Source organism: Xiphophorus couchianus, chromosome 10 (assembly GCF_001444195.1).
Source record: "Xiphophorus couchianus chromosome 10, X_couchianus-1.0, whole genome shotgun sequence".
Lineage (NCBI taxonomy): Eukaryota > Metazoa > Chordata > Actinopteri > Cyprinodontiformes > Poeciliidae > Xiphophorus > Xiphophorus couchianus.
Genome location: NC_040237.1, coordinates 5166518 through 5181958, shown reverse-complemented (window position 1 = coordinate 5181958; position 15441 = coordinate 5166518). Strand labels below are relative to the sequence as shown.

The 15441-nt window shown below is 39.2% G+C and overlaps 2 protein-coding genes across 8 annotated transcripts in view; one reads left to right on the top strand and one right to left on the bottom strand.

Annotated features, from left to right (window-relative positions):
• Positions 1-892: 892 nt before the first annotated feature.
• Positions 893-14402, bottom strand: socs3b (suppressor of cytokine signaling 3b). Of its 2 annotated transcripts, none has more exons than XM_028030293.1 (3): positions 14285-14402; positions 6453-6789; positions 893-4066 (listed from the first exon to the last, which is right to left on the bottom strand). In XM_028030293.1, the coding sequence occupies exons 2-3, from the start codon at positions 6549-6551 to the stop codon at positions 3539-3541; spliced, it is 627 nt and encodes a 208-aa protein (XP_027886094.1). In that variant the 5' UTR covers positions 6552-6789; positions 14285-14402; the 3' UTR covers positions 893-3538. The 2 variants fall into 2 exon arrangements, with proteins under 2 accessions (XP_027886094.1, XP_027886093.1); XM_028030292.1 differs by lacking the exon at positions 14285-14402 and adding an exon at positions 9195-9443.
• pgs1 (phosphatidylglycerophosphate synthase 1) overlaps positions 13919-15441 on the top strand; it is a 29521-nt gene continuing 27998 nt past the window's right edge. Inside the window, exon 1 of one of the 6 annotated variants that reach the window (XM_028030283.1) lies at positions 13919-14089. In XM_028030283.1, the coding sequence (XP_027886084.1) occupies positions 13977-14089 (113 nt within the window). In that variant the 5' untranslated portion in view covers positions 13919-13976. Of the gene's footprint in view, positions 14090-14317; positions 14448-15441 lie in introns of those variants that run through there. The other 5 variants (XM_028030282.1, XM_028030285.1, XM_028030281.1 and 2 more) reach the window with 5 other exon arrangements.

Here is a 15441-nt window from a genome sequence, read left to right as displayed (position 1 = left end):
GCTGTCATTTATCTCACACAAACACCCCCTCACGCAGAGACAACTCATTCACTCCTTCTCGGACGCACACACCAACACCAGGCAAGCCGTAAAAACTCAACTCAATTAAAGTGCCTCTTTCCTGGAAGCCGGCCCCAGACAGAGCACAAGGTATGCAGGGAATGGGAACCGTGTGTGTGTGTGTGTGTGAGAAGATGTGGTGGAGGTGGGGAGCTGGGAAATGAAAGAACTCACCTCCTGCTTAATTTTACCAACAGTAATCTCACTTAACACACAAACACACACAGATTCAGCATTGGCTTGAGTAAAACCACAGCCAGTCATAAATCTCATCCACGTGGATGCGCTCACCTTTCTGACCTCACACACTCCCTATAGGACGCCATCCCCTCTCTCTCTCTCCCTCTTAGCAAAGGCAGGATGTATAAAATCCCACTGCATTCCTTTTCCAGTCAAGTCCAGCCCAAAGTCAGCTTTTTGCACACTAACTGCTGTGTCAAAGGTTTGCCCGTCTCCGTGCTTCTGGGAATCCCTTTGTCACAGCGTGGCACTCAGCTTTCCCAAACACACTCTCTGATTCGCATGGAATTTACCCACAATGCTCCACTGACACATACGAGAAGTGAAGATTGCGGTAATTTCAAGCCCTCTGATGGTGCAGCCGTCCTTCCCTGTTGCTCGAAGCGATCTCTCAGAGTGTATAAACACGTCTTCGTCCAGTTTTGAAATCCCATCTGACAGTAAATAATCTTGTTGTGAAGCCAGGAATTGCTGGAATACAGACTACTTTGCAACACATTACAGTAAGTTAAAGCATATCCAGTCAATATTGACTCAAGGGGGAGAAAAGGAGAAGCAGGCAGTGAGGAAGTAACACACAGGGCACACTGCATTGGCTTTTGTAAAAATAGTGCTCTTTAATATAAATTATTGAAATATTTTAGAAATATAAATATGTGCAACGTTTCCTTTTCATTTATTATGTAATGCTTTTGACATTGCAGATATTACAGCTTGTATTTTGCCAGACTAGTGGCCAGCCTTTTGCAAGTGAGTCTTTATAAAAGACAAATGATTCACATACACTCGGTCTACTGCTGCAGCACAACATGTAAGAACTTGGTGTTTGATGCGAGACAGTAAGACCCAGATCTGACCATTAAATACAAAAGGTGTGCATCACTGTGGCTACATAAACTCACACTGTTTCATGATGTAAAAAGAAAAGACGAGGTTACCATTCCAATATGGATTACAGGTGAGTATGAGCACGAGAAAAACACAACAAAAAGATAATAATGTGGGTCAAATCTGAGTCTTGCAGTTAGTTTTACAAAAGGCATTTTTAAAAGAATCTCCTAAGGGAAGTATTTAGTTCCCTTGATGTTCTCCAGAGGCAAAGAAAAAAAAGGTTATAAACAGTTCAAAAAACAGCATGTTTCCTCTTAACTCCTTCATGAATGGCGCAGGAAGACCGGGAGAAAGAGAAAGAGAGAGAGCGGGCAGGCAACCAACACAAAAGGCTTAAAAGGAAATAAGTTAATAAAAATGTTACACACAAAATGCATATGTCCATCTGCCTACAAAAATAAAATATATAAGCATGCACTTTGATGCACTTCTGAGTTTAATTAAAGTCATCACTGACATTTTTTTAAAACTGGAATTGAATAGAATCGTAATCAAACTCAGCCAATTGAGACCTCCAGCTGATCAATAGGTGCATCTCAGTTTTTTAAGTACCGTATTTTCCAGACTATAAGCCGCACCCACAAAGTATTTTTTTTTAAAAATGGAAACGTACATATAACGGGCTATAAGCCGCTGGTATCTCCGCCGCTCTCAGGAGAGCTGCGTCCTTAAAGAATCTGCTATTAAGGACGCAGCCCTGTGTCTCCAACGCCGAACCATGGACTCGTTCACGCCGAGTTTATGTGCAGCGGCTATCGATCTGTACTGCCAGATCGATAGCCTTCAACTTAAAAGCTGCATCATATGAACTTCTTACTGTGGTTTCCATGATTAGGGGGTATGAGTTTGAATAAATTTGAAGAAAAATCCACAGAAAAGCCGCACCGGACTACAAGCCCCATGGTTCAAAGCAGCATGGTAGGAGAAAAGTAGCGTCTTATAGTCCGAAAAATACGGTATGTTTTAAATGCGTCAAAAATAAAATTTTTAGTGTGTAAGCATATCCACAAACGTCACGCCTTTGATGGAGTTTATTTTGAGTTTCATAAAAAATAAAAGAAATCTCATGATTGCCTAATTTTTCTTTGGGTTTGTTACTACTTCCTCCATCATGCAGCCTTTAGCTACAGAATTAAAACATTTACATAAAAGTGTTTGTCTTACAGACCTAAAAATTGGAAGGTCAGGCTCTCAAACAAATTGGATATATTGGTATCAGCCAGTACAAGTTAGTTTGTTGCATTTCTAGATAAAATACTCTAAAAGAACTGATTTGAGACTAAGATGGAGCCGTCTTATTTACACAAGCTACATCCTGTAGGACTGCATCATCAATCTAATCAGTGTTTTTATCAAGCTGTATACCAGTATGTCTCCTCCTCCTTCAGTTTCCCCTTCCCTAATCCCATTTCCCGCTCTTCTGCCCCCCTCCTCTGTCTTCCCACCCTTCTTCCTTCCCCATCCCCGGGATTATTACCGCCAGTCTCCAGCAAATCTTTACATCTTTGCAGTCTGGATAAAAATAATTTCTTCTTCTTTTGTTTGGTCCCTCACAAGAGCCTTTGTGTCAATAACAAGCTTTTGTCTCGGCGACTGCGGTCTGTTTTCTGGCGCTGTCAGAGCACACATGCATCAAAAAAAAGAAAAAAAATGGAGGGAAGGGTAATGGAGGAGGAATAAGAAACAAACAGCAGAAGAAGAAATGAATTTTTTTGTGTCCTACGCAGACAAAACCGGCATGTGGGCCTGTACCTGCAAGAGTGTGTGTTGAGCTAGCGTGCATGGCCAGCCCACTCCCCTCTATGTGGCAACATTTGCGGGAAAAGGGAATGGAAATATGTGCACAACCACAACGCACACACTCAGACAAACAAATACTGTATGCCGGGATCTCTCCCTCTCCCTCTCTCTCTTCTCTCGTTTGGACTTTGCCTTTTTTCTGTTGCTCCCTCCCCGTCTCTCTGTCCTGTGATCCAAAGTGTTGGAAAAATGAGGATGTTCTTTAAGAGCGTTAAAACCCACCAACATCGGCGGCGTGATCCCGCCATCGTTTACAATCTTCTACGAGGCTCTGCTCTGCGTCTGAGTCAGTCATAGGAAACGCTGACCTTTGACCTCTGGCTTCATCTGCCACCCCAAACGGTAGTGGTCAGGTTCTCCTAAGGCAGGTTAGACGAGGTAATCGCCGGTTACCCAAACCCGACTCCAGCATCTGGGGGTTAAGGTAGACAGAGCCCAACAGCGATTTATTAGGAATCAAAAGTGCTGAGATCGGCTGATTCTGGTCGCAGTGACCTCATTTCAGTCTGATCAGCTCTGAGAAGCGTTCTGTGCTGTTCCTCATCAGTCAGATAGATGCGTCGTACTTCTCCATGAAGTCTCTGAGCGCCTGCGGGAGTTGCTGCATCTCTCCTTGACCCGTTCGGTTCAGCGCTCTCCTGCATATGTGCTTCAGGGACGAGGGGCTGATCTTGAGGGGCTTCAGCAGCTCCAGCGGGGTTTTAATCCCGCGGCTGTCCATCAGGTAAATGGTTTCCATACTTCCTTCGCTCGCCCCATCCATGGTTAGTTGCACGTCCCTCCCTCTGCCCATGTAGAACGTGATGAGCTTCAGCACACAGTCGAACCGCGGCACCTTCTCTTTGTTTTGGTAGTCGTTCTCGAGGAAGAAGCCGCCTTCCTCGCTGTGGATGCGGAGGTTCCTGGTTCCATAAACCGTCTGCACGGACAGGGTGAAGAAGTAGCGGCGGTCCGACGAGTCGCGGATGAGGAAAGTGCCAGGTTCTTCTTTGCTCAGCAAGGCTTTGGCCTCCAAACCCCCAATGGGCCCAAAGTAGAAGCCGCTCTCCAGAAGCTTACGATGAGCATCCATAACCTGAAACAGATTAAAAGATGATCATGGTACACGTCTTCTCACGTCGATTCTGTTCAACTTCACTGCAAAACCACAAAATATCATCAAGTAATTTTGGTTTAGTTTCTTCTGCAAATATATTAGTACACTTGAAATAAGACAAAATTAATTTACAAGTAACTTAGGATCTGGTTTTCAGTCAATAATTGCTAAATATTGATGAAAAAGTACAACTTATAAGTAGAACTAGTACTTTTTTTTTTTCAATGTTAAGGAATTATTGGCTTAAAACAAGCAACTGAAAACTTACTTGTAAGTTAGTTTTGTTTTTTTCATGTGAGCCAAGATATTTGCACTACGGCTGCAGCTACCAATCATTTTAGATTATTCTATCGATTTTTCTGACGACTAATCAATTAACTTGGAAAATTGTGCTTATAAGTGTTTTCAAAATAATATCAGAAACGGATTAAAAGATGCAAATAAACACTAATTTAATTGTCTTTTTACAAAAGAAAAACATTTTACTATCTAAAATGCAACAACATGGCACTCCTTAATCATTTGTAGCAAATGATGTCTCTGAAACTGAAAAACACGATAAAATGTTTACATTTTAACAAAGTATGACTGAATATTTTTTAATAATAAATTAAATAAACCTTTATAGCAAAAGTTGCCTCATAGAAGATTATCACCACTTGAAGATTTTTGAGCAGATCAAACTTAACGAGCAAGTTTTTATTTTGTCTGAAATACAAAATATATTTATAGTTTGTACAGTTTTGGCTTATTTACTAGTCTGTATATGTTCTTGCAGCAAACAGTGTATTTACTCCACTAAGCGTTTAATCAATTATTAATCTAGTTGACGATCATTTCAATAGTTGATTAATCAAAATGAATTTGATTAATTGTTTCAGCCCTAATTTGAACTAGAAACTAACAAAAATACTTGGTAAGGTTTTGTGTTTTTGCAGTGTTAAAATGTTATTGTGAAACCTGATAGCAGGACAAACACTGATGGAAAAAATGGATGGATTGAAGAAGAGATAAATGGAAGAATAAATGAACAAACAGACTGATAAAACAAAATGATGGACAAACGAAGGGCTTAATTGAAAAAAAAATTAATGTAGAAACTTGATCCCTGGGCAAACAGAAACGATAGATGGAAATAGATGGATAAACGGACAAATGAATAAATAATAAGACAAACAGATGAATGGATTAAGAAATAGACGTGTGAATCAATTAAACTTGATTGATAAACAGATGGATGGACAGATGGCTTAATTTATTGAATGGATGCATGAAAAGATGAAGACAAAAACCACAAAAACAAAATCCAACCAAGTATTTTTGATCTAGTTTTTGGTGCAAATATCTCAGCAAATCAGACAAAACTAACATACAAGTAACTTTTCGCAAGATGTAAGAATTTGCCTAAGTCAATAATCCCTCAATATTGATACAAAGTAGAAATGCACCAATCTGATATTATTATTTGTATCCGTATCATATTGAAAAAAATTCTAGATTGGTTATCGGTGACAATGTTGTGTTGTTTTTACATGTTTGACCAAGTTTGTGAAGATAATGGTGTATTTAGGTGTAGGATGGACTGGTGTAGCGTTATCAAATGTCATGTCTGCGTTTAAAAAAAATAAACGTTTTAAGTCAATTCATTGTTTTTCTGCATTGGAATCAGCCGATAATAAATGTCAGATATCGGTATCGGATATGAAAACAGTGAATTGGTGCATCCCTAATGAAACTCTTAACTTAAACATTTTTTTCCAACATTATAAGTGAAAAAACTAGCAGTGGAACTTTTTAATCAATATTCAAGAATTTTTGACTTAGAATATCTTGCTGAAATGTTAGTAGTAAGTTAGTTTTGCCTCATATCAAGTGAACTAAGATATTTGCACTAGAAACTAGACAAAAATACTTGGTTTGATTTTTAGTTTCTAAACCTCAGATATTGGTATTTGAAGTGAAAACGTGGATTGGTGCATTCCTACTAAAATAGTTCTACTGTGAGATCTTTTAACTTAAACATTTTTCCAATGCGATAAGTGAAAAACTATCAGCTGAAGCTGAAGTAGTACTCTTTAATCAATGTTCAAGAATGATTAACTTAAAACAAGCTCTGAAAGTTACTTGTAAGTTTGTTTTGTTTCAAGTGAAGTAAGATATTTGCACTAGAAATAGACCAAAAAAGAAATAGACCAAAGAAATAGCACTAGAAATAGACCACTTGGTAAGATGTTTTGTTTTTGCAGTGAGGTGAATTTAATGAAATAAAAACCTTTCCCCCCCCCCAACTTATTCAGATCTAGAAAATATACTTCAGACGCTTCCAGAGAGCAGGAACCCAGAAGAACAACCCGGCTTGACTGACCTGCTGGTAGTGTTCATGCGAGCTGAAGGGCTTGTAGTGAAGTGGGGCTAAGTCTGACCCCTGAATCCTGCTGCTCTCCGAAGGGGTCACACTGCTCATTGCGAGGGGCCTGGCTACCGCGGCGCCATGGCCCCCTGCCTCTGCCCGCCGGTCGAGGGGCAGGGGGCCCGGAGCAGGAGCCCCGGGACGGACAGGTGGAGGTAAACGTGGAGCAGGGTGACCGGAGACGGAGGGGCAACGGGGCGAGGTTGGCGGAGTCACAAGCCGGGTCCAGGGCCCCGGGGAGGAGGGGTCTGATGCATCCAGAGAGGGGCTGGGAGAGGGCACCTAAGCACAGCTGGAGGAAGACGGAGAAAGATGGAGCAGGGATTAGGCATTTCCATCTAAATATAGGCTGGTGACAAGCAAACACTGAGCCACGCTGGAAACTTACACTCCTTCATGAGCAGTGACATAAACAAATGAGCACTTTGCCACACTGGAGCTCTCAGTTTACCCCACATAAAATGCAGTTATGGCGGCTGTGACAAATGCACGGAGCAGGAGCGGGTTATATTTAGTTTAAATGAATCCTCAGCGTACTCGCTGCTGCAGCGTGCAGCCAGACGGCAACTCGATCCTGATTGCTTTCAATTGTCTTCGATCGGCGCACCGCAACAAGGGATTTCTGAATCGGGGTCACAGTGAAAGAGTCCGGCACAATTTTTTTTTACTCCTCCCTTCCCCCTCTTTTCTTCTTTCACTGAATAACTCTTTATCCCGGCTGTCGGAAGAGGAGGAGGGGGGCTTCCTCTGGGTTCAATGGGATAAAAAAAAAATAAAAATAATAGTGGAGCCAATCTGGCTTGCTTTGCTGGGATCCTCTGCAGAGTACCGCCCGCTCCACCGGACAGTGATCGGTAGAGAGACGGTGAGCTGAGCAGGAGGCGCCGTAACGGTACAGAGAGCAGAACCGAGCCAGGAAGTTGGCCTCCGATTTGCAAAGACACTTCATAAAAAGGGCTGTTTCGCTTTTTTTTTTTTAAGCACTTTTAAACCTGAACCGAGTTATCCTTCACTGAACAAACACATTTGTGGAAACCAACTGGCTTCCCAATCATGATGCTTATTAAATTAACAAGACTGCAGGCTGTATCCAAGCAAATACTCTGACTAATTAGCTAAATTAGCTTTTTAATACATTTCTTACTCTTTTAGCAAGCAGAATTGCAAAAAGGTCAAATATTCTGAGCAGAAAGTTTATTTGTCAATACAAAAGAGAAAATGAGCTGCAGGTATTTTGAGCCAGGTAAACAACAACAATTCAGAAGAAAAATAAATTACAAAATAAACAGAGATATTCTGACCTTTATCTAAATTTGACTTATGATATTTTTAAAGTACATGGTGTTGGTTGGTGTGTTAACAGGCTGGAAATAGTTGGGAGTTGTTTTTAAATCTTGAATTATTTATGGATAGCTGAAAACATTAAGCATTGGAGCTGCCAATCAAGAGAAAGTTGACTGGTGCACTGATCAGGCCAGTTTCTTTGAGTTCTGCTGATTTTTGATGTATTTAGATTATTTTGTTGTATGATACATATATTTTTTGTGCTTCAGTGTTCTTTTTTTCTTAATATAGGAATTCACCAAACCATATGTCACTAATGGGAAATGGCCCTCTGTTATAATTTTGATATTCTCAAAATTCTGAGAATATCTGACGATAAGCTAAACATACCCAGCTTATTATTTGTTATTTTAGTACCTGTAACTGGATTTTGGTTTTGGTGTAAAATCCAAATATAGTTGGTGGCTCTGGTGGCGCCACCAAGTGGGGGATGGAGGTGCTGTAATGACAAAAGATGCCAACCTCCTTCCAAACAGTCCTATGTGCATATTATATATCTGGAAGCACACCTGAAGAAAAAAAATACATATTTGGATTCATTTTCAGTATTTATATTATTAAAAAAATACTTAAAACAGATTAGCCTGCACTGAAAAGAGACTTGTAATGTTTTCTATCTTGTTATCAATGCTTCTTTGAAATGTTTTTATATTACATAAATTAGCATCAGAATATTCTCTGTTGGGTTTATTAGTGCAAATGTAATTTTATATAAACAAACACGACTTTTGATCTACAAAGAGGGACTATTACAAGCAAATTACCTGACAATTTTACCACTAAACAAGGCAAATCTTCTTAAAATGTTACTGAATGTCTAACTAAAAATATAGATTAATGCCAGGGCCCAGATTATTGGTGGCCCCCATTTGGCCCTTAGATTTTCTAGAGGTGCCCCTGGAGAAAAGGAACAATCTTGAGAATTTAATAACACAAAAGAATCTGCTTTATTCGATAAGTTTATACACAACAAAGGAATCTGACTTTGGTTTTCAATTGCTCACAGCACACAGTCGCAAAGCATAGATATCAAACTAATTTAGATCAGATTGTACAACCAGTCTGTTTTAATGAATCACTGCTCGGTGCAGAAAAACCCACTCCACGTTGCTTTATTGAAACCACAGCCGGTTTATGGTAGTGCAGGCTCCCTACAAAGAGCGAAATAGCCCTTTACTGAGAACAACAAGTCGGAAACGAACTTCGGCGTCATATTCCTAAACTAGAATCCGATGAAAACGAGGTTAAATTTAATCCAGCCAGCAGCTGTGAGGTCCACATGAGAGCAGCTGTCCTAAAACGAGCTCAGCGGCGGACTATTTCCCCACTTTCGAGCCTCCTCTCACAACTTACCTTGCCGATGTGCCGAAGTCCGCACCGCAGCCGCTCGTCGCCGAAGGAAAAGACCCGCAAACTACCCGAAAGTAGCGCCAGCTGAATTATTAACTCAGGCATTAAAATCCAAAGAGAAGTGTCCCCCGCGCAAAAAAAACGCGTGGGGTTTGGATGGGAGAGCGGAGGAATGCGGCCGGTCGGAGAGATCCCGTGCGAGAGAGTGGGTGAGTTGGTGTGTGTGTGTGTGTGTATTAGAAGGTTACCGGAGGTTGTTCCAGTGCGAGTAAAAGACGATGTTTAGGAAGGCTCCGCCCCCCCCTCCGTTCAGACCTTCTTCCAGTAAACACACGCACGCACGCACGCACGCGCTCGCTCCCGCTGCGCACTAGAACAAGCGGCTGCGCTCGCGCCCGGGCAGATTGCCAATAAATAATCAGCGTGACCTTTGGCGCTTTGTTTCCTGGTACTGGGTTCCCTTCTCGACAAGGTGAAAAAGTTAAAAGCTGCACACATGGCACAATAAAACAAAATCACCCTCCCTGGGTAATTGCTTTTAAAAACAGGATAGATGGTTGAAATATTTTTGTTGAGCAAGCCGGGGTTATGAGGATATGAAAAGTTTAATTTTAAAAAGCAAAAACAAGTCTGCAACTGCTATCCCTTCACTGAGGCTCTCCCAAACTGGTTGGGTAATGATTTTATTTATTCATAAAGGACATTTTAAAAAAAACCTTGTTTTAAGGCTTTTTTTGTTTCAATCTACTCACTAAAAACAGGATAGATGGTTGAAATATTTTCAGTAAGTGAGTGTTATGGGGATATGGAAAAATATAAATCTGTATTTTAAAAAAGTAAGACAACATATAAAAAAGATCTGCAACTCCTGCCCCTTCACAGTTACTCTCCCAAAATGGTTAGGTAATGAACAAAGTTTTATTTATTCATAAAGGAAGTGAAAGAAAGTTTGTTTTAATTCTATTTTCGCAAAGTAGGCGTATGCCTCAATCTACTCACAAAACTACACCCGTTTGTTGTTTTTTTTTTTCATAATAAAACAAAAATAATTTAAATACAGTGGACCACGGGCCACTCAAGATCGTTTGTAAAATTTACATATTTGTATATATTTTTGTAGTTTATCTAAGATACTTCAAAACAAAATGCAGCTTGGAAATTTTACTTAACACTGGCATTTGCAAAGAAGCCAATCCAGGAGCCTTATTTATTTTCCTCGGCGGTAATTTACTGTAATGCCACGAGTGGAGATAAGGAAGAGCATGAATGCAAGACACATTCAGACCAACACAGTTTCCTCTTTGCATATGAATGCATATTAGGTTACATTTGGTGTTTGAACTATTACAATAGGCAGTTATAACCATTTTTAGTGGGAGTCTTAAGCATTTGCTGATTTTAGCTGTGCATCTGTGGATTCCAACCACCACTCCACTGTAAATGCAAAAACCCCAGTTAGATTAGATTCATTGTTCTCTTTGTAAAGAATAATAAATCAACTGTGATTAGCCAAATTTTGGGAAAGCTAGAGTTCAATTTCAACAGCCACAATCAGGCCTGACTGGTCCCACTTCACACCAAACAGGTCAAAAGATCTAAAAAGAGCATCAATCTAAAGTAAGGCAAGAACAGATGCAGAAAATAAAGGTTATTGATGTCTACCAGACTGGAAAAAAGTCCCAAAGCCATTCCAAAGGCTTTGGGACTCCAGCAAAGGACAGTGAGAGCCATTGTCCACAAATGAAGAAAACATGGAACAGTAGTAAACCTTCCCAGGTGAGGCTGAGCTACCAAAATTACTCCAAAAGCGTAACAGTGACTCACTGAGAAGGTGGGATGGCCATTTATCTAATCGGATTTTGTTGTTGTGAATATTTTATTATCAGGATAAGATTTGACTTATAGAAGAGTAGTGATATTTCAACATATATCAAAAAAAAAAAATCCTGCATGTTTTTACATTAATGCAAAGATTTGTTGTTTTTGTCCATTTAAATTTGAAATAATAATTTGAAAATTGCTTTATATATTTAGTCAGGTTATCTTTGATATTAAAACTTGATTTTCTGCAGTGCACGAGGCAGTATTGCATTTAAGATTCAATAAAACGTTAATTAACTTGAGCTGTCAAAAACATTTTCCAATATTTTAGCATCGACTTAAATTATAACATTTCTAAAAATATGTGTTTTAGTAAAATCATGTTTTTGCAGAGCAATAATAAACATTTGATTTGATCAGTTTTCTGTTTGTGTACTTCAGCTTAATCAGATATTTCCCTGTCACCTGTGCCCCAACAAAAATGGATTTCAATAAATAAATTTAAAAAAAATCCTTACCTTAAAACTTTGACATATTTTCAAATTATCCAGCTTCAAATGCATCAGATGCAAATGAAAATCAATGCACTGTCATTGAACATAAAAAACACGTCTAACCTACTGGCTCATAAGCCAGCAAATGTATAAAGATAAGGATAAGGTCCCTCCGGGCAGTTGTGTTGTGCCAGGAAGTGTCTGGCTTACTGTAAGTGCTCTTGAGCAACAACCAGTAGAGTCTGGCACTTTTACAAGGAAAGGCCCTGCATTTTAAAGCCTGCTGTGTTTGGATGACACCATAAAGATAGCAAAAAGGAAAGTCTTCTCCATGCAGAGCAACAACTCCCATAACTAGTTGTTAAAAAATAAAAACAAGATAATCAATTATTTCTACTAGAGAAAATACTTGATCAAGCTCTTTCCATATTAAATATAAAGCACATTTTTCCAGGTTTTTTTAGTATTATAATCACAATATAACATTTTTTATGGAACATAATAGCAGAAAATAGCACATATTGATGTGAAAGTAAAACGTGCAAGAAAGTGCAAACAAAATCAAACTCTTTGGTCAACATGCTTTGTGTGGAGAAGAACAAAAAACTGCAAATCATTCCAACTACAACTCTACAGTTACAGGAAAGTGGCAGCATCATGCTCCACGGGTGCTATTAATCATCAAGTACAGGGGAACTAGTCAGAGTTGATGGGATGATAAAAAGAGCAATTTATATTTTCACATACCTTCAACTTCCCAAATTAAAAAGGAGTGATATCTTTGAGTGACTAGAACTATTTCTTGCATTAATCAATACACAAAATAACAGGAAACGCCAACTGCAGATCCAAGATTACCAGGTCCAACAACTCTACTCGTTATTTTGATTCAAACAAGATGTTGAAGAAAATCTCCCTCAGATTGAAGGAAATTAGCTAGAATGTTCAGGAACCAACCAGAGCTCGACCCTGCAGCCAGTTTTACATCAACAGGAAGTGACATCATATCTAACCAAGACAGCAGCACCTTCTCCAAAATCAACAGTTTCAAAGTCCACTAAAACTGGACAAGCTACTGCATTCTGTAGAAAGGTTTTATGGTCAGAAAAGAAAACACAAGGGTGTTGTGTTATAATAATTGCACCAATTCTGAAAGCATGGTGGTGGTTGCATCATGCTGTGGGATTCTTTTTGTGTCAGTGTTACTGGTGAATTGCACAAAGTGGAGGAACTAATGCTCCTATTTTTTTTTTATTTCACCTGCAGTTGTATGATTAAAAGTTGGACACAGTCAGGTGTTTCAAATGGACCCAAGAATAAAAAATGTGTGTAAAACCTCCCCAGTTAATAAAATGACCTATACATTCATCTGTCAACAAGCTGATTGCCATAAGGACAAGACAACGAGCCACACCACTTGCAGCTAACATCACACTTTAACCGGTCACATGGAGGGCAGAGATTAAAGAAATGCCACAGGAATGTATGTGTGAATGTGTGTTTTTTCTGTGTGTGTATTTCACTTCTATTCATACTTTCATATTTCAGATTTTTTTGGAGTGTGTATCTGTTCAGAAGCTACACGCAGTCAATATCTTAGTCTTAGCTTCTTCAAATTTTTGTGAAACAGAGATAAGCTTTCCAGCTAATAGTTAGTTTAAGCAAGGCAGAAACCAAAGTAGATTTCTGCCAAACTTAAAATAATCCCAGTCTTTTTAAGGTCATATTAGTCATTGTGGTTCTTAGTAACTACTATTAGAAACTGAAGCTAATAAGAGCATGTTTCTCTGAATTTTATGCTTCCAAAAACAGCAGATATGATCAAAAACAGGTTAACAAATATAACTATCATGAAGCACAGATAAACATTTTATTTCTACAGTTATGTTTTATTCAAACAGCAGCTTCTGATAGAGACCAAAGTTGGCGATGAATACCTGAAATTTCTGAATCTGAATAATGATTCTTACTTGTTTATGGAGGCTTAAAATAGTTAATTCTAACTTTTAGAATAGAATGTTAAATCAAAAAACTTTTGATATGTGTAATTTATTACATCATTTTTGGATTTAAGTGGGTGTAAGAAGTACGGAGGACCAAAACAGACATAGATGTAAGCATTTGACTAACTGAATTCTTTATCTGATTAATATTGCAATAGTTAGCCTATTCATTGATTTATTCACTCCTGCCTGTCCTTTTTACTTTTCCTTATGCATCAATAAATGAACGAACGAACAAACAAGACGATTAAATAAATAAGCCAATTAATTACATGCTTACTTGGTTACATTCAGAGAATTCACTACACCAAATAGATTTAATAAGAACCTATTCTGAATTATGTCAGTGTTGGCCCTCCATAGAGGTGCTTCTATGTGAAGTTAAGGAAACCCTTTTTAGATAACACTGTCTCTGTTCACCGACTGTGGTACCGATAAAGTTTTCGAAATAACTCGGCGCAGCAGCAATGGCAGCTCCCATGACTTGGAGGAGGCTGGTGCACTCGGTATACTCCCCGGCCATCGCCGGGGTTTTTAGCCGGATATCTGACCCGTTCTTCCGCGCCCAGGACAGGAGAGGGTAAGAGTCGCAGCTCACTGCCTCAGACCCAAACGCTTGGATAAAACCGTGTTTATCAGACTGAACCGTCTTTCCGTTTAGCAACGCTTGCTAACTGTGATGGGTTCATTATCGGACGCGTGTAGTTCAGCGCCGCTGTTTTAAAGAGGCTCTTTAAAAAAATTCAGCTGGACAATAGTTTCTTTTTAAACTTACGTTTGTTCATCCGGAAAATCTCCAGAAAAGCCGTCGGCAACGCCTCTCTCCGGACTCCTAAAACCCGCAGATAACCTTGACAGAAAGCTGTCGTTAACTGAAGTAGCCGTTATTCAACCGTCCGTCAGGTTACAGAAAGCGCACAACTTCATCTGCACCACAGGTATGAGGCACCGGATCTCTCCTTAGAGTCCATCCCATTGACAGTTCAGGTCTATTAATGAACGTTTAGCAGGTGTAGTGAATTCTCTGAATGACACACCCACGGTTTCTTCGAAGTGAGTCGTTTATTTACAGAACACGAATAACCTAATCTTGGACGTTTTATTGTCTGTTTTTACTGGAAAAATCAAATCGGGGGAGTGGGAGGTGCTGCAACCCACCCATCGTTAATCACTTTATTTACGGTTTTATTTTACCTGGAGAACAAAAAGAGCTGCTGAAGCAGACTGCCACTTAAAACGTAAATGCATTTTACTGGGATAAACCAACACACATCTAGCCCACCGTAGAGAAGTGAAAAGGAAAATGAAATGTGGTTTACAAAATTTTGTAGATATCTGGAAAGTGCAATGTGTGTATTTTTGTCGAATTATAATTTCAACCGTTCTATGAAAACCTTTGAGATTTATTAATGGAACAGTAATAAACTAACCTAATGATTCAATTCAACTTAATCCAAGGAAATTTAATGTTGTCGTAACTCATATCAACCAAGGTTTTTCAAACCTTGGTTTGAAGGTTGTAGATGTTGATATCTGTGTTTGTTGTTGTAGTTTCACAAAGTGGACGCTCAGGGTTTTACATTTTTCTGTTCAAGTTGATAAGATAACTAGCAGTGTAACAAACTGAGGTTAGCTTGATAATTACTCGAGTTATTACTCTACAGATCTGCTAACCTACAGTCAGCTCCTTCACAGATGTGCCACTTATAGCTTATCAACTAGTTTTAAAATAAGTAGATAAGTAGATAATAAGTAGGTTCTAATAATCATAACGAACTGTGTTTATATTATATATAAATACACATTTCAGGCAAACAGCACGCACTGCAGTCTTCGTTCTACACAGCAGATGCTGCAGCGGAGAAAAACCTGCCTGTATTCAACAATGGGAAGCAAAAGAAGAATCAAGAGCAAGTGCATTTCTTTTTTTAC

Coding starts and splice junctions, on each gene's coding strand:
- socs3b (XM_028030293.1), bottom strand. CDS start 6,551: ATGAGCAGTGTGACCCCTTCGGAGAGCAGCAGGATTCAGGGGTCAGAC. Junction 4,067..6,452: donor CGCATGAACACTACCAGCAG/GTCAGTCAAGCC, acceptor AATCTGTTTCAG/GTTATGGATGCTCATCGTAA.